Genomic DNA, 19,323 nt, shown 5'->3' with positions numbered 1-19,323 from the left:
AATTAAATATATAAACAAACAGCTTAGAGTAGTGCTTTAGAGTAAAAACAACTAACAGCTGTGCTTTAGAGCAAACATTTCACAAGATAGCACAATTTTCTGTAAAATTACTTACAGATAAATATTAATTTCCAGTTCAATGAAATATGCACTGCATCCGGAGAGCATAATCCAGTGGTTCCTACCGTGTTAGAACAGGCTCACAGGTATTATCAAAGGGCAGCTGTTTAACATAGACCTGCATTAGACACAACTGGTATGCTTTATAGGAAGTAATACTGCAGTTTCTGGCAATTAAAATGATAAAAAATCACTGAAAAACAAGCCTTTGAAAGGAAAAAACATCTTATTTTGAATAGGATATCAACATGGCGTCTTATTCAATGTGTTTTGGTTAACCACAAATCTTTTCAAAAATTTTCAGGGCAGACAAATCTGTATTGTTAAGGGCCAGGGGAGTGTCCCATTTTCTCCAAAGAAGCTCAGTTGGAGTTACTAAAATTATTGTTGACACTGGAAAATTTCCACGGTGAAGTGTTGTTTGACACTCTATTTGTAAATGACACTATTTAAAAATCAGCGACTGATTTAGCTTGCCAGGGCATCTGTAGGCCCTAGCTCAAATGAATAAAGCTCACTAAATTCTGATTTCCTCAGTGCACTTAAAACAATCTCAGAGGTGATGCATCAACATACTTTACGGACATGGTTTGACCTAAAATAAAGTACGGAACATTACTTCAAACAGGCTAATCTCTCCAGGGAGTAATGGGGTTTAAAGGTCACTAAAAGAAGAAGGAACTCATAAAAGAAGTTCCTGCCCACAAGAAAAACCATATACAATCTGCACACACTAAAAATATCCTGTAAATAACATGAAACAAAAGGAAACAAGACCACGTCAAAACCTAGTATATGGCTGGACCGAACCGGCCGACCAATGGTGTAACTTCATCAGTCAGTCACTCAGTCACTCAGTCACAGACATTTGCATTTATAGGGCTGGCCCCGCTGTTGCGGTCCAGCCAAAAACTATAAATCCTATAATTTAACTGGATGAATCCTGTTTTTTTTTTTTTTTTTTTTTTTTTAAGAGATAGCTGTTAAAATGATGAGTTATTGCAGTTATTCTACTTTACTTTGATAAAGGTTAAAGGTGAAAATCCTGCATATTTTTAAAAACATTCTGCTGTAAAAATACTTTTTTACAGAGTAAGTTTAATCATGTTAAAAGTCTAAACGTTTTTGTTATATTTTGTTTTAATGCAGCAATGTTCCATCTAATCCTAGCTGGTTGAGCAACTGTGTGATTCAGACGCATGGATATTACGGGCTGTTTCCTGTCCCCAACTTCCACAGGCCTTGAATGAAAAGAAGGACAGAGTACAAATACAGCTGGCCAGTGAAGAGTGTTACGTCTTAATTCTGCCACCTAATGAGATGCTAATGGTCTGGTATTGACACACATGGGTGCACTGACTCTCTGGAAGGATATGTTAAATGCTGTAAATAATGCTTTTTTAGTGCACTGACAGCATACTCTGTCAGCATATTCTGTCTGACCCGTATTTTTAAAAGACCCCTATTTTTAGATCACCCAGTGTGAGGTGTTTTCCTGACTGGATTGCCTCTGTTGTAAGGCTGAGGTGGATTCTTTCCTTAACCCAACAATAGAAACATATGTAATCAAAGTCTTTCAGGAAAGAGAGACAATAGTCATTGTTTGCCATAATTACACCTGAAGTGCACCATTGCCTCCTCCTTCTCCAGATCTGAACCCAATAAAGCATTCATGAAATATCCTGGAATGACACCTGAGACCGTGTTTTAACTTCCATTAACTAAGCGTGAGCTGATTGACTTATAGAATAGTGGCCTCATAGTTCCAGACACCGGTAATCTCTGTATGCCACAGTACTGTTCTGACCACACATGCCCGCAGTTGCCTGACCACAGCATTTCATCTTCATTACTAAACTAAGATGGCATCCCCCAACTCTACTTTTTCATTTCGGACAAGCTTACATTGAGTGATCCTAACATACAAGGTTACATGAACACCAGTGGAAGTACCTACTGGGTGTATTTATCTCAAAACAAATACATACGCACTCCAAAGTGTCTTGCAATAAGGCACAGTTTAAATGTCACACTAGAAAGTCCAGAATGGGAACTCATATACTCTTACGTTTACCTATACTCCAAAGATGAAGCGATATTTTTGTTTAACCAGAGCACAAAGAGCAACGGGTCGAAACTTTATCCGCCACGAGATTAAACGCAAATATCACGCAGCGAGCGTGAAAGTTTTCCTCCTGCATTTGCCTAATTCCACGTCAGTGAGCAGGCCACTGAGTTTACTGTACAGTATGTTCTGGTCAGTATGCTGGCCATGGCTGTTGTCATGCAAAAAAAGGTGGGGAAAAAAACACACCGTGGTTGTAGGTTTCTGATTTACACGGCTGCGGCAGTGGTGTTAACCCAAGCTCAGCAGGGAGGGGGCATTAGGTTCAGTCGGGTAGACAGCACTAATCTTTTACCTGCATACCTATTAATGCACCATACATTTACACTGCACCGCCCTTCCTTTTGGGAAGAAAACAAGGTAGAGACTGTGTTATTAACACAGGATAGGCCGCCTGCATTCCTTTAATGGCACTGTTTGCAATGGAGCGTGTTGATGCATAATGAGTCAGCACATTTCCCCCAAGTGTTTATGGCACTTTTATCTAACACCACCAGTCGGTTGATTGCTGAATAGTTGTTACCTAGAGACCACATAAAATCTCACCGTACGCACTTTTATGCTCAAAGTTTTTTTTCTGGTCCGTCTTCTTTTCTTCTCCTTCCGGCTAATCTTACCTGAAAACCTAACTTTAAAAAACAAATATGGGCCATGAATCTTTCAGAGGAAAGAGATTGACTTTTTTTTTTTACTGAATCCGTGATCTATTCTGGCACGGTACCATCCGAACAATCCTATTTTCTGCGTTGTCATCTTTGAACCACTAGATGGTAGTTAAACATAATACAATGAAAAACAAGTTTTGTTCTGAAAAATAAGAGCAATCCACAGAACTAGATTTGGTTAGCAAGGTACATTAGATTCTGGCTACAGATCGAATATTCTAATATAACTGAGACACTAAAGAGCTCCTCTCAATCTAACTGCAATGCATGCTCATACAATTTAGGCAAGGTTTATTATTATTATTTATTTTTTTTTTTTTTTACTGTTTGCCACACATGAAATTGAAAGCAAAGCCAAAAAAATGTGCAAATATTTACAAGACGAGGCGGGGAAAAGCCTTCTGTTAATTTCTTTACTTAAAGCTGAGGAAAGTAAATGCATTGATGTTTGAATGATGCTGCATCTGGACTGTGGATGTTAATCATTAAAATCACTCACTGTTGGCGGGCATGGAGGGGCTGTGGAATTCACCAGATCAATAAAAAAAACCTGAAAACCTAACTCAAGAGTAAAATCACAACAACACCACCTGTCTCGAAATGTTTATTTCAATGATATTACATTTTCCAGGTTTAAAAAAAGAAAAAAAAAAATACCACTGTCACAGAGTTAATAACCAAAATGTTGAAGAATGTAAACCTTTCATTTTTAATTTTTTTAAACAATATGTTAAAGCTTATCCTGACAGTACCTGTAAGTGGTAAACAAGCTGTACGATGCCAGTTATTTACTTTGTGCAACACTGAAAAAAATACACCTCTCCCCATTAAGACACTTCAATAATTTTTTCTGTTACAAAATACATTTGTTTTACTTTTAAATCATAGAACATTTAGAAATGCATTATAGTCTGACGTAATATAAAATAAACCACTGTACTAAATATTCTTTGTACATTTTATGATACAATATCTACATTTCTTTCATTTTTAAATTTAAATGCAAAATTCTGCCTCATTTTGTTGTCTTGCACCAAGCTTAATTATTTTTTTTAAATAATCTTATTTTACATTAGTAATTTTTTTTCTTAACCTTCCCCCATCTTCAATGCAACGCCTAAAGAAATAAATAAAGTCAAATGCCAAAACCTACAGTAATAACCTCCAGTGGAAAGATAACGTGGAGGCGTGGCCTAACTGCTGTGCTGTTAGACGCAACGCAGCATGCAGTAAATTTATAATCCACCCACCTGGTGAGTGCAAACAAAAAAAGATTCCTTGTTTCCTTGTTGAAGATGTTACTTTAAAATTTTTTGCTCAAAGTTTTTTTTTTTTTTTTTTTTTTTACGAGACCAAGGAAATATGTGCTGAAATTAGATGTAAAATCACAATAATAATTGCACTAAAAAAGCATTCCGTGGCAAGATTAAATCAGCTCTGTCATGCTGTCAAATTAAAATGAAAAGCTGTGAACTGACAAATTATTTGACTGCAGCACAAGAGGATGGTACCTTACTGAAGCAACCCTGCTTCACATAGTGGAGATATTACGAGAAACGTTTCCATCACATTATTTCTTCAGAAAACAAGCAGAAACATAGTTTTGACCACTCCCGGTTTCATTGCTCAAGCAGAGGTCACACTGACAACCAAAAGGCTTGATAACTCTCACATATTTCATAATTCCTTCAAGTAGCATATAGCTTCAGTATTTGATTGAGGTTTATACAGTTTAAAAAGGTACTAATAAAGTGGATAACAAAAGACACTTAAGGTTGAGTTTGACAGCTGAATAAGAGAGCATAGGTGGAAATTAGATTTTGCACTGCTATCAGGAAGTATTTATTTTCAGGGAAATGGAACATACTTCCAGGTCATATAATGGAGACACAGACACTCGGGTTTCAAGTCCAGGCCTGATACAGTGCTGTATACTCTCTAGTCTGTAAGTGAATAGCCTACATAGCCTGAGTGGCCTGTTTTAAACAATCTTGTCACCTGTAAAATGCTGTCCGGTCTGTTGATGCACCAACTAGTCAGTTGTAGAGACCTTGGCTCAAAGTTTACTATTAACTCAAATTAGGAGGAATTAGGGGCATGAAGCAGCACATTGCTAAAGTAGTGCATCACTAAAAGTATCAGCAAATCGCTAAAGCACACACATCACTCAAACAAATGCACCCTTTAACAAGGCTTCCAATTTTATGGTGTGTTGTGTCATAGACTAGTTAAACTGTCTTATTAGGCTAGCTTTCTGTTGAACATTGTACTAACAATAAAATTATAAATGATTAATGTGCAGATTCTAAACTCAATATGCTCTTTCTTCCTCTTTGATCTGTGACTATGTCTGTGTTTCTTTTTAAAATTCAGTTTTACACACAATTGCTTCTATGGAAAATTTACGGAACTAGTACAAAGTGACTATCATTCTCTTGTATTTGACCTCTTTGGATATCAAAAGTGATTTACAAATCAAAATTACAAAATCAAAATAGATTATTCATGGTCACACAACAGAGGCACATTAAAAGCAAACTAAATATTTAGGGTTGCTTAGGGTTGAATATATTGATGGGGGAAAGTATAAAAATATAAAGTTTCTAATTTTAGCTAAATTAATACACTGTGTTGCAAGAAGTTAAAGATCATGTGTTTTTAATGTATGGAGACCAGAATAAAGGCCGTCCATTCTTGAAGAGTATAATCAGTGAGGTGATATTGGCAGGGGCCTACTATATGTCAAGTTATTTTATGTTTTTATGTGTATATACATTTACGAGAAACCAAGAAATTGTATAAGGTTGCCTTTGATACATCTCATATGCATACAAACACACCCAAATACAAACACACACAAATACACGCAAACACACACGCACACGCACGCGCGCACACACAAACAGGGTCAAAGGAATGTTCCAGATATTTCTGTACAAAAATATTTAAATCCCATTTACACAGTACATATTGTAGGCTATTAAATAATTCTGTCTTTCTTTTATACATTAAAACCTGTCTTAATACATCCTTTTTCAAATCAGAAGTTAAAACATTCTTTAGATATATATCTTTCAAAATCTTTTCCCTGGACAGAGAGAGTTTTTTTATTCAGCTGCTAGGAGACGGAGTGTGTTGGACAGGATGAATCACTGGGTCGGTGAGGGCCAATCACAGACAGCCAGGCAGGAGGAAACATGGGCACACGTGTGCACGCATGAGAGTTTAAAGCCATTCATGACTCAACTGAATTACTATTTATGACTCAAACTTCGTTTTGGCTAATTTAAAATCCAATGAAATTGATAAATTTGTAACTAAATTTAATTACCATTCGTGAATCAGCCTCCACTCTTGAGTTATAAACACAATCCACATAAATTAAAAGCCTAACATGCTGAAAACATGTCAACGAAGTGAGAACCTTAACGAGGAATGTTCTGCCGCGTATGGAAATCATTTTGAGAAACAAAACGAGGCAAATGCAGACACAGGAAACGCACGCACATACATGCTATAAAATTAATATTTACCATTAGAAATCAATTTTTAAAAAAAAATCTAATTATCATGGAAGGTTGCAATGTAATGATATGCAGAAAACATAAACAGACCTGTTGGATGAAAAGCAATTTGTATTGTGTGAGTCTGTTAGAGAGAGAGAGAGAAAGAGAGAGAGACAGAGAGAGATACATAAAACAGAACCAGCCATGTAACATTCCTGATGCTTCTAAAATTGATATTCATCAACCATATTGATGTTATATTACTTTTAAAGATCGATTAAGATCATTTCTAAATATGTTTCATATATTTATGTCGTAACACAACACAAGGGTACATATTGGAATACCTTCCACCATTGCCTCAGCCAACACTGTAAACCTGTCTCCAGACAGTGAACAAGGACTGCATAAGGCCTGCATGCTGCGCATGGGCTTGCAATGAAACTTCATGGGACTACACATAGCCTGAGAACCTTTTTCTCCAGTGAAGGTGCACACAATAAATGGAGCACAATCTACTGCTTTTCCATGAAAAGATCCCAAACAGCAGAGGGTGCACTGACCCAGACAAAATAACACCAGTTTGAAAACCTGAAAAGCCTTGAAGCCAGACTCGCCTGGGCCAATTACATTTCAATTCAGTCAATTCAGGAAATTAACTGAAATTCATTTTGTGAATTCAAAAATGGCCACAAAGTTATTTCAGGATTTTCTCAACTGATGAATTAGTTCATTTCTGAAATTGAAATGGAACTGAAATAGACTCAAAATGGAATTGACCGCAATTCTGTTGCATAGCCTCTAGTCTGATCTCCAAGCAGCCATTTACAAGCCAATGTTAGCCTTTGCACCCCTTCTGCACTGTAACCGTAGCGCACAGCAGACCCAAAATAAAAATGAATTAAAAAAAGACTATTATTTCACAGTAAAATGTGAATATCGAAGCAAGCTGCCACACTCCTGGCTGTGCAGCACAGCAGTAAGAACTTCAAGAGTCTTGAAGTATGGATTTCCATTCATGGCATATTTTTCATCTTTCTTTCTAACGATGACTTTTAAAAATAATAAAACAGGCCCCATTTTCAAAGAAAATGTTCTTAATCAGGACCATGAGGAGAGTTGCATGGAGAAATGAGACGCTGATTCCAGCAATGGTTTATTTGATCAGAACCATCTCAGACGCTTTCCCCTCGATCTTACAGACCAACATTTTTACACAAGTAGACGTAACGACTGAACTGACCGTGTATTTTATGTAGCGTGTATTAATTAGTGTGTTTAAAGTGCGTTCTGGCTATTGTATTGGATGCTGCTCCTGTCTACTTTAAGCAGACCAAAGCAAAAAGTGTGATTATTTGTGCTTGTAATGTTTTATGTTTTTTTTTTTTAATACTGTGTTTATGGAACACTGGGTGTCACGGTGATCTAGTCTGGTTGTTTACAAAAAGCACGATGTTTTTTTTTTTTTTGACCTCAGGAAAACAGCTCCACACATCAACACTGGCTCCCCAAGTTAGAGCTCCACCCCTCCCCCATTTCCTGCTGCCATATGACACAAAAAACAAACACAGAGTACAAAAAATGCACCTGTTTTAAAGAAAACTAGAATTATAATAGTATCAATAAAACGACGCGGAGACAGAATGTACCTTATTCAAAGTAAGGCCACTCCTGATGGGTTCTGAAACTGTTTGTGAGGGGCGGTTGCCACGGTGAACGCAAGCATCGTTCTAGGGACCGGCTCAACCAGGCATCCCTTTGCACCCCTCCGGGGGCAGTGCAGTCGCAATCTGGTCCCTGAGGGGGGCGCTATCGTGGGAGCTGCATACTTGAAAGGTTGCCAGTCTGGTTTAGCGTATGCCGGTGTGGCTGCGGTTGTTGTTGTTGCTGCTGCTGCTGCTGCTGCTGCTGCTGCTGCTGTTGTTGTGGCTGAATGTATCCCATGGTGCTTTGCTGTGGTACTTGAGCTGTGTGGAAGAGAGCCTGGGTCTGCATCCCTGGAGCCTGCATCTGTTGTGCAGAGAAAACAGATCAGACCAGGCAGCGTGTGTGTGTGTGTGTGTGTGTCCGCGCGCACACGTGTGTGTCTATGAGAGACTAAATCTACATTAAAGTATATTTATGAGTTCATACATATGTATGCAAGTACAGCTGTGTGTGCATGCGCATGTGTGCATGTGCGTGCGTGCGTGTGTTGGTTTACAGTACCTGAAAGTAGTGCTGCTGCTGCAGCTGTATGGGCTGCTGGGGGGCGTGGGTGGACTGTGGCTGGGGGGTGAAGAAGCCGTTGTGGGAGATCATGAAGGGGGGAACGATCAGGGCGCTGCAGCTGAGCTGTGGGAGAGACGCCGTCATCGTCTGCGGCTCCACGGTGTATCTGGAACAACGAGAGACAGGCAAACACGGAGAAAGATGGGGAAGTTATTCCATACGTGCGCCATGATACATGTCCTAAATGGCATTTACGCAGGATATGCCTTTTCTATTTACACAAGATATTGGTCTAACTACCGTTTTTTAATTATGCTTTAATGCTGCAAACAGCTATTCTTGCTCATCCTTGGCCTTCTGATTGTTTGATGCATTATTTTATTATACTATATTGTACTGCGCAGTTATGTTACACGCTTATGCTATGCCAATACAATCAAAGCACTCATAGTCTCATGGTAACCATAGTAACCCCCTGGCTCCTCAAGGCCTCGCTTGATCCACCCACGGGGAGGATGAAGAAGATGCGCGCGACGATGAAGACGCACTCACTTGGTTGGCTGAAGCACCGTGTTGTACTGCGAGGCCGGTGAGCTCATGGTGCTGTCTGGCATCAGGGACTGGATTGGCTGGTTGAGCAGCATTCTGCCCGGGGGAGACAGATGAGCAACACCTGCCGGTTACCTTTAGGTCATGTTTTTACACATGAGCTCTGGGAGAAGGGCTAATAAGCATGTACCATTGGCAGGGTTCCAACAGTATTTCAAATGAGCAGCTTGAGGACTTTTCAAAGACCTTCAAGGCCAATTTAGACCTCATTTACAAATAAGGACATTTTTTGTTATTGAAAGTCACACCTTCACACCAAAACAAGTTTATTCAGCAGGACCAGGCAGGCCTAACATTCAGACATCAAGAAAGACACTTCTTTCATTAGGCTGAGATAAATTAACTGAAGTGAATCCAAGAATCCAACTGCAGCCTAGCCTCCATTTACAGAGATGCAGAGCTTGATACCCGGAGGTAGCAAGAATACTCCAGCATCCCTCTGGCCTGGGCAAGCAGTCAATTAGGGTTAGGGTCAGCCTTACCGTAGCTGCCCCTCGGGGCTGAAATCGGGGTGTCTTTGGCTGAGGTCTGGAGCAGCAGGACAGTGTGAGGGGAAGGGGGCGGGGTTGCTGTAGAGGGGCGTGGCTATACTGGTGTGGGTCTGCATCGGTAGGCCGGACACCTGCATCTGGACACTCCCCACTGACCTCTGCACCTGGAGACAGGAGAGGCACAATTGTGTGTCCTTGTTACACGCACGCAGAAATAAATACACAAAAATACATACACACACACACAAACAGACACACATGCATGCACACACACATGCACAAGAGCAAGTGCACACACGTACATACACACGCACTGCACATCACAAACACAGCACATGAACTCTGAAGTACAAACACAGCATTTTACAAGGAATAAATCATGACACGTGGCCAAGTATTTTAAAATGTAGGAATCGTACTGCACGTCAGCATTTGCCATATGGTGCTATACACTACCGGCCAATGCTAAAGTTATTGATCTTACCCTCCAGCTGTTTCTGCCCAGTTATATCTTTTCATTAATGACACCCTGGAGTTTGCAGTCATTTCTGTATTTAATTAGCGTTCATTGCCAACAGCTAAACAGTTTCTTGTCTTCCATTAATTTTTTTTTTTTTTTTACAGTGGTTCAACAGAAAACACAAAGAGCTTGCAGAAAAATGTTGCTTTATGTTTGTTGGGACATCAAGTCAAGAAATAGAACTAAATCTTGTGGTTTGAGTGATCCTCTGTGATTGGTTACCTTCCATCATAACTGAAATCTTAGGTTGACCCTTTGAAGAGTTGGAACACCGTTTCAAAATTCAAAGCGTTCAGTGTAGCCACTGTTCTAGAACTCCATTGTTTTCTATTAGCAGTAGCGAGTGTTACATCAGCATTAGGATGTTCTGTTCAGACATTCTAATCACATATTTGCGATTTTACACTTCAAAGAGTTAAAGCAACTCGAACAGATGTCACTCCAGCCCATGGTGAGTTACAGAATGCCTGACTGCCACAGGGGACAGCACACAGCACTGTGGGAACAGGACATCCCAGATCAGGATTACCTGAGTGGAGTTTGTGCTGAGAGAGAGGGCCGAGGAGGAGCCGGGGGGGCTGCACAGGTGCTCCTGCCCCAGGGCAGACTGCTTGGAGGGGCTGACCCCCTGCTGGGACCTGCCAGGGCCTGAGTGTACTGCCTGGGCCTGGTGCACTGGGCTCACATCCTGGGGCTTCTGTAACAACATCTGCAATATACATATACACAAAGTCAGTGCATCAGCATCTGCAATATACACACACACACACACACACACACACACATGCAAACTCTGTGTATCAGAATCTGCAATGAACACGCAGGCACCCGCTCACACACACATACACACACACAAAGTCACAGCTGTGACCGATGCATATGTGCTATCGGCTCCTGGACAATGCATGGGCAGGACTCAAAGACTGTATTAAAATGGGAAGAGCTACATGGAACAGGAGGGAGCGCGGTGTAATACGCAGTCCTAACACAAGAGGGCAGCAGAGGCCACTGCTTTCATAGAGCAAGCATAAGGATCAGAGCTCATTCCTTCCTGCTCGGTGTACATAACCACCTCAACTCTTGAATCAGGACCCCCCCCCCTTGCCAGCCTCCTCTCTTTCTTCAGCCCCTGCTTTTGGACAAAGCCCCTTCCCCACGCCACAGTGACAGCACCCCACAGCGGATCTGAACCTGCAACTCTTGAAGTCAGAAACACAGCTTCTTAGCCACCGTGCCGCACCGCTGCCCTGTGTACCTGCAGGAGCTGCAGCTGTTCCTTAATGTGATGCAGGCCCTGCTGCTGGGTCTTGATGTCGTCCTGCAAGACTCGCGTTCTCTCCTCCAACTCCTCTTTCAGCTGGTGCATCACCCCCAGCGGCGACTGCTGCAACTGGAGAAAAAGGATGCGGCAGCGTGAGGCATCGTGGGAAAGGACTGGTGTCCATTTTTGTAGTACACAACCCACACGTTTTGTAGTACATTTGTAGTACACATCACACACACGCTCGCACACATGAATGCTTGAGCCAACATTGATCAGATGTGTATCTCACAGGCTGCAGCAGGTACCCTGTGGGTGCCCTACACTTGGCAAGGCCAATGACATTGGGCCCCTGCAGGCCCATGTTCAGAGTCCGCTGATGACATGCAGCTGACAGGGACGCAGACTGGAGAACGGGGGCTGCAGGTTCATATACCAGGGAGGGCACAGCCGTCACACCTGTTTAGCATTTCACCTTTAATAGCCTCAGCGCAAACACAGTACAAACGGATTCCTTCACAGTGTCTGTCGAACGATAATGTTACACATGATGGACCCTGAAAACTTTTATGGGTGAAGGAGTTCTCCGTGATAGAGAATGGGCCAAGGATGAAGGACAATCATAATTATAGGTCTGGTCTTTACTAGTCTCTCTACAGTTAAGAAAATGACAAATGCAATCCTGAGGATTTTGGCATTCATTTAAAAAAAGATTTACAGTATTATGCCTTCCATAATTTCCTAAGTGCCTTTACACAATGTTTCTGATTCTATATTTATGTTCATAATACTTATGTCTGTTACTATTATAATTGTTCCAGAATCGCTGGTATGTAATATCCATGACATGTGAAATGATTTGTATTCAACTGTCAAAGATTCATTATCAAATGAAAAACATAATCTCAACATCACTGGGGGCATGTACATATATGTGAAATTTTTACATGTGCCTTAAATCTGGTTTTCATTTGTAGAAAAATGACCTTTCACCATAGAGGTGCAAAAAAGAAGCTCATAATCATAGCCTCCATTTCTGGGATTTGAACCTGCAACCACTGGGTTTGTACAATAAAATAACTCACCATGGGAGAGTGCTGGCTGCAGGGGGGCGACAGGGGGGTGCTGGGTTGGGGATGAAGGCCACTGCAGGGGGGGGACAAGGGGGTGCTGGGCGTGGGGTGCAGGCTGCTTGAGGTCGGACTCTGTAGTAAAGTCTCAAAGGAGAAGAAGGGAAATTCAGATGCAACACTCAGAGCTGGATCTAACACATCTCTGCCTCTCTCCAACTCTGTCTCTCCCTGCCCACCTTGCGCACTTTCCATCTCTCTCACCATCTCCATTTGAACCTTGTCTCTCCTACCTCTAAAGTCTTCTCTTTCTCTCTGTCTGTCTTTCTCAAACTGTTTTTCCTTTACACACTCCATGGCAGCGCAAACACACGCACACATGCACACGCACACACAACACACACACTTCATCATGGTTAAACTCTTCCTATAGGCTGTGCAACATCAACTCACCTTGGAGCTGTTGGGTTGGGGTCTGGGCAGGGCCTTGTTTGTTGCCACGGCGATGGACTGGCGTGAAGGGGTACTGGTCTCTGCGTACCGGATGGAGGAATTTGCTGGAGCGCAGAGAGGAGCAAGTTAGAGATGAGAGCCAATCAAAGAAGAGCCAAACAGAAAGGAACCAATCAAAGAGCAGAGTTACTGAGGATGAAAGGAATCCCGTTTCTCTCCTTTTGATCTGCCATTTAAATTTTGCCATTCGTAGATTTATTTATTATGCAATAGCCTATTCCCTGGAGTCGCAGTGATAACTTACATGCCGAATCAGACATGGCAGTGTGAGAAGACTTTCGGGAGCTGTGGGAGGAGACTGAACAAGCCCTGCCCACCCTTTCCTGGGTCGTCTCAGGACGGATGTCGAGGTACACGTCATGGCTCTATAAAAACACAGCACCACAGACAAAAGGAACCCACGGTTCAGTGCGTCACATGACAGTGGACAAAATCAGAAAACACTACAGATCGCAGCACAATATTGTGCTTCATTGGTGCCAATGCAGTGACCATGAAGAAGAACCAGAAAATAAAATAATCAAATAACACAGCTTCTATGCCCTCAGGACACAACAAAATGCAAACAACAGGTGCTAAGCAACAAATGAAAACAAACAGTGAAGGAGGAAAACAGAATTAAAGTGAGCCTGAAGCCGTGTACATCAGCCTGTGATGGGGCCGGTGTGGTGTGTAATGGGGCTGGTTATGCCTGCAATGTGGCAAGTGTGTTGTGTAATGTGGCCAGTGTGGTGTGTGATGGGTGATCTGTGATTTATAAGGTGCTACCCCCTTCTCAGACACCACCTCCCCCTCATTCAGCACCTCCGCCAGGAGCTCAGGTGCATACCTTGATGGAGGAGGAGGGGGCAAGTTCAGATGAAGTCTCCATCATACCCAGCTCCCTCCGTTGCTCCGCCCGCACCTCCGCATAGCTGCAGGGAGAGCGCGCTGTTAACATCTCTCACACACACTGACAGTTTCCTGCCCTGCCAGCCAGACTTGACACACCAAGACACACACACACACACGCACACACACACACACACAAATGCATGCAGAGATAAGCACGACAGCCTCAACAGGGGGCGCTTCCAGGCTCTACCTGACAACAGTGTGCGTGCACACGATGAACTCAGGCTTGGAGTTCCACTGGTGGTAGGTGATGTAGTAATGAGTCTGCAGCCAGATCCACTGTTGGCCCTTGGTCAGGAAGCGGTAATAGCAGGATTTCCCCTTCCCAAACTGCATTACTGAAGAGGAAACCAGGAAGAGAAAAAAAGACATGATTCACAGGAAACAGCATTTCAAACACCACTAAACTGAGTCTTCTGTAGGTCCTGCATCCCTGAACTGCCACCTCAGGCTGCCTACATGCAATCAGTCCTGGCTTGAATAATTAACCTGGCACTGTTAGTCAGTATGGATCCACAGCCTGAATTGGCTAGAGGAGAAGGGGCTCCCCATTCTGAGACTGGTTCCTTTTACTAAATTCTTTCTGTGGAAGAATTTCCTTGCCACTGCTTTCCTAGGCTTGCTTTTGTGGATGTTCTAGGCCAGGTTCTGCTGTGAAGCATTTTATGACTAATATAAAAATTGTAAAAATCATTAAATATACATTGATTGATACATTTTTTTAACTGATTGAAAATGCTAATTCTCTTATGAAGCACAAAATGTCATATTTTGTTGTTTACTTATTTAATAACAAAATAACTTGCCCATCACCAAAAATTAAAGACCTTTTAAACGGCTGAACCCAAAAAGGAAGGAAATGGTGCATGTGTAGAGCATATATGCTTGTTTATTGTACAGATATTGTAGGTGTGACAGTGCAAAGTGGGTTACAGTAAAAGGGAAAAAAGCAAAAAGCAGTAGCCTTTGATTAGTTGTGTGCTGAAAGTTTTTCTTCTTGTCTAGAAATATTGTTTTGATTATGTCCTTATGCACCTGTGGTGATGATGTTTCATGATTATTTCAAAGATCTTCACTGACGCCCTCTGAAAAAAGGCTCTTTTTGGCAGTGGCTGTGTAAACAGAGCAAGGGCCCAACTCACGCTGTTTATGACACTCCGCAATAAGTTCCAGGTCATCCACATGGTAGTAATCATAACCAGACGTTCCCAGAACTTCAAAGGGCAAGTAGCCTATTATAGGTGATGCCCTGTAAAGAGAGAAGGTGGGAGAGAGAGTAAGAGAGAGAGCAAGCAAGAGAGGGAATACCACTGGGTCAATATATGCTTTTAATCTTTTTCAAAAATACATATAAATCCACCTGAACGGGAACAAAACCTCACGCTTTAGAATGAGTTCCTGAACTTCTGTTCAGGAAGAAGAAGACCGAACTATAAAAGTCCTCTTTCGACGGATATATAAAAAGAAAAGGCATTGTGAAGATGATTAATGAACCGTTGGTTCTATTCCCGGCGATACTGATGACGACGACTTCTATTTCCTGATTCACGTTCATTATTAAGCAGCGGCGGAGTCGTGAAATGTGACATACTGATTCCGCGGCCCGCCGAACTGTGCGTGGGGCCACCGAGAACGGAGTCGGCAGATGGCCTTCCTGTGCGCCGCAAAGACATTCCAGAACTTTCCCACCCATCGCAGTTCCCTCAGCCATATGGTGTACGGCGCACAATGGACACAAATTGGCACGGCCCCTTAAAATCGGAGCCCAAGCAAAAGCTTCAAGAATTTTTTTTGTTTTTAGGTTTCTTACCAATCACGAGTTCAGCTGTCCCTGAAACAAGCTCAAATATTGTGTAAAAGCTGGCCTGACTAAAAGTGCTTGAAGCAGTATGATTAACCCCATCTCAGTGAGTTAACGACAGCCCAGGGTAGTGTGATCTTAAGGCAACCAGAGGTAGCATGAATTAGTAATAAGTAGCATGACAAGAGAAAAACGGTACCACATTGTACATAAAAGTGCTTGTTTTGGTTGTGCTCATCCTTATAGATAATCCAAATTAAAAATAGATTAAGACAAAAAAGCATGACTTCACTTCAACACCAATTTTACATTGAGCCTCTAGACTTTTCCCTTTACGAATGCACATGACTGCTTTATTGATGAGCTGACTGACAAAATGATTGCTTGCTTAAATTACTGTTTGAGTAACAGTTTGAGAGGACTTATTCAATGGCGAACTGACATTTTACATTTCTTGATAAATGAGCTGAGGATTTACACAATTACCTGACTGAAGAACTGATTAATTGCCTAATTCACATACTGTTTGATCAATTATTTAAACACAGCAATATTATAGAAGATGAAAACGCAGCCATGACAGGTTACCATGTCATAAAAAAGACTGTTGTTGCTGTTGTTGTTTTTGTTGTTGTAGCTGCAGTATTTGAGCTGGGTACCATGACAAAATCCCACTTTGGTTAAACATAAACGTATATCAGGTACAAAAAGTGAGCACTAAGAGTGACAGACCAAAATACAGATGCAAACACATGTCCAATAAGAACACTGATTTGCACATTTAGGACATCCTGGGGCTCCAATAAGATTCATTATTCAGATCTGGATCTTTATAAGGATTTCATTTCATCAACATTTGACATGGCATTGGTTGCCGCGGGAGGGTGAATCAACAAATAATCCCACTGGTATTCCCTCCGTCTGTCAGAGCCAAGATATTGAGGCCTAACCAGGAGGCCAAGCACCGCCTCTGAAACTAATTACGCAGACACAAACACGCAAGCACGCACGCAAGTACAGACACACACACACGCACACACACTCAAGCCCGGCTACTTCGATGTGACTGTAATGGAGAAATATAAATAGATTTTAAAAGAGTTTGATCACGTGACCAAGAGAGACAGAGTGTTGTGTCCCTTGACTAAGTTATGAAAGAGAAATGAAAGAAAAGATGCACACGGAGCTGCTGCCATCTTTCCACTGCTCAGAAAGTGTCCTGCTCTGGATCAGCTAAGCAGCTGGGCACGCCAGTAACCATAGCGGCAGCAGAGGGGACTCGTTGGCGTGATCTAAGAGCTTTTAACTTATGCGGTTCCCTCACAGTGACACATCAGGTTACATGGAAAAACCATGGGGCGGCTAGTGCTTGTGCAGTCCCTATGACGATTCAATCGCAGACTGTATTAAGAGTCTATAGAACTCATACATTGTCCTTTTCATACATTTAAAAAATACATCAAGCTCTGCAGTAGAAATCTCCACTTTTATTCCATACTATACCTCACTTTACGGTCAGGTCCCCCTCTAGTAATAGGAACTTTTTTTCCCCCTTCAACCCTTAATCGCACCCCCCTTGGTTATCTTACTCCAAAATAATGTTTTAACCTTTCCTCTGTGCTAACAGTTACACATAGGAGACTGCAAATGATCCGCTAGCAGTGTGAGTCTACAGGGATTGCTACCTATCTTGGTAGACGCAGACGTGCCTCTGGCTTGTGTAGCCTGCATAGATACAACAACGTATCTTGCAACAACACGAGTGTATAGGCGAGTGACTATGACTATAACCACCCTACAAATGCATTGAATGTACTAATGAAATTTATGGAATTTCTTAATAATAAATCACGTCAGATCCATATCTGTTGAATGGACGTTTTCTCTACCGAATCAGCAGTGAAATCGCCAATCAGTATAACACCTACCATATCATGTTCTGTAGGACAGTGTGCAAATCAACCAAACCCTTTCCTCAGGGGAAACATGAAGGGTCCTTTAGCTCAATGGTAGAGAGACAAAGCGCGAATGATTGAACGATTTCTTACCTGTGATCTAAAAACAGGAACTTCCATTCTAGACTGTGTCTGGATGTGAACTCCTCACACGGCTCTTCTACATTACATAACTCCTGAAAACAACAACAAAGACGAGGTTCAGGGCCAAAACAATCATCCATAAACTTATATATTAACCAACAAAAAAACTTTAATACAAAAAAAGTAGTTTCACCAGAGAACAAAGCTCTTGTAAGCAGCTAATTTATGGCAGCCATTATGAAGCCATTTCACTCTCATCAGTCTCTCAGAGCATTACTTCAGATATGTAGCACCTCATTAGCAGTCATAAGTATTACACTAGGAAATGCTACAGTACACCAGCTTGACAATAAAAAATGACATTTTCCAGTAAGTTCTTAAAATAAAGTCCTTATAAGAAAATCCTTCCAAGCTGGATTTATGAAAAACCTCACAAAATCTAAGCTTCAAGAAACATGATATTTGTATTCGAGGAGTCTTCTACAATTCTACAATATCCCAAGATGCAATGGGACGTGACTGCCCCAGCAGAGTGAAACCCTTGGTTTCACAGGAAGCAGCAGGATGGCAATGCTACCTTCAGAAACTGCGGAGTGGCGAGCCGGACGGTGGCGACCAAGCAGACCTGCTCTTCGAGAGACGACTGCAGCGAGTGCGGTATGGCCAGCTCAAAACCGTTACAGGAGGAAGTAGGTACTGGGAAACAGAGACAGCCATCAGTTAGCATCTGATAACACTTTCCGCTACAGGAAATCAGGCTGAGTCACTTTGTTCAAGGCCAAGGAGGATTTGATTGACAAATGCTTTAAATGAAAAAAAAAATTCTCTGGCGTGACTGTGGGCAAACAGCAGAATTGTATACATGTGATATATAGTGATCATTAATATTGTCCATATGACAGGGGCAGTGAATGAAAACTGATGTGATATTTACATTTTCCTATTTTTGGCTGGACCGCAACAACGGGGCCAGCCCTACAAACGCGTCTGTGAGTGACTGACTGAATGACTGAGTGATGAAGTTACACCATTGGTCGGCCAGATCACATGTGTTACGTCTAACCATATACTAGGTTTTAACCTGGTCTTGTTAATGCAGAATAATAATAAGAAGAAATACCACTCACCACAATTATGAAACTTGAAGTCTCCAACAAATTTCACATAATGATATGTAGGGGGTTCCTTTGGGTCAACGTTCCCCCTGGCTAAATGACAGCAGAACTCAACATGTGTGTCATCTGAAAAAAAAACAGAATAACCCAATTAAAGGGGAAAAAAAACATACATACATACATACACACACACACATTTAAAAAGAGCTTTAATTTACAGGACAAAACAGACAAATATATATATTTAAATATAACTGCTTTAGTCTGTGAGTACAAAAAAGCAATTTCTGAATTCTCCTGTGCTGTACAATCTAAAAAGCAGGACCAGACCAAATGACCTGTCCTCCTGCCAACCTCAATGCCACACGCTGGCATTAAAAATG

General features: G+C 41.7%; 1 protein-coding gene across 4 annotated transcripts in view; it reads right to left on the bottom strand.

The window, feature by feature from the left end:
* Positions 1-3,500: 3,500 nt before the first annotated feature.
* Positions 3,501-19,323, bottom strand: part of LOC118224396 (neuronal PAS domain-containing protein 2-like) — a 43,347-nt gene continuing 27,524 nt past the window's right edge. For 2 of the 4 annotated variants that reach the window (XM_035411900.1, XM_035411899.1), the window contains 15 exons: positions 18,953-19,066; positions 18,403-18,521; positions 17,835-17,917; positions 15,128-15,234; positions 14,176-14,323; positions 13,921-14,005; positions 13,336-13,456; positions 13,032-13,135; positions 12,594-12,725; positions 11,503-11,637; positions 10,777-10,956; positions 9,719-9,891; positions 9,180-9,272; positions 8,625-8,793; positions 3,501-8,426 (listed from right to left, as the gene is read on the bottom strand). In XM_035411900.1, coding sequence (XP_035267791.1) covers positions 8,226-8,426; positions 8,625-8,793; positions 9,180-9,272; positions 9,719-9,891; positions 10,777-10,956; positions 11,503-11,637; positions 12,594-12,725; positions 13,032-13,135; positions 13,336-13,456; positions 13,921-14,005; positions 14,176-14,323; positions 15,128-15,234; positions 17,835-17,917; positions 18,403-18,521; positions 18,953-19,066 — 1,964 coding nt within the window. In that variant the 3' untranslated portion in view covers positions 3,501-8,225. The remainder of the gene's footprint in view (positions 8,427-8,624; positions 8,794-9,179; positions 9,273-9,718; positions 9,892-10,776; positions 10,957-11,502; positions 11,638-12,593; positions 12,726-13,031; positions 13,136-13,335; positions 13,457-13,920; positions 14,006-14,175; positions 14,324-15,127; positions 15,235-17,834; positions 17,918-18,402; positions 18,522-18,952; positions 19,067-19,323) is intronic. The other 2 variants (XR_004764632.1, XM_035411901.1) reach the window with 2 other exon arrangements.

This window comes from Anguilla anguilla, chromosome 3 (assembly GCF_013347855.1).
Source record: "Anguilla anguilla isolate fAngAng1 chromosome 3, fAngAng1.pri, whole genome shotgun sequence".
Lineage (NCBI taxonomy): Eukaryota > Metazoa > Chordata > Actinopteri > Anguilliformes > Anguillidae > Anguilla > Anguilla anguilla.
The sequence above is the reverse complement of the archived record's forward strand: the minus strand, read 5'-3'. Positions and strand labels throughout refer to the sequence as shown.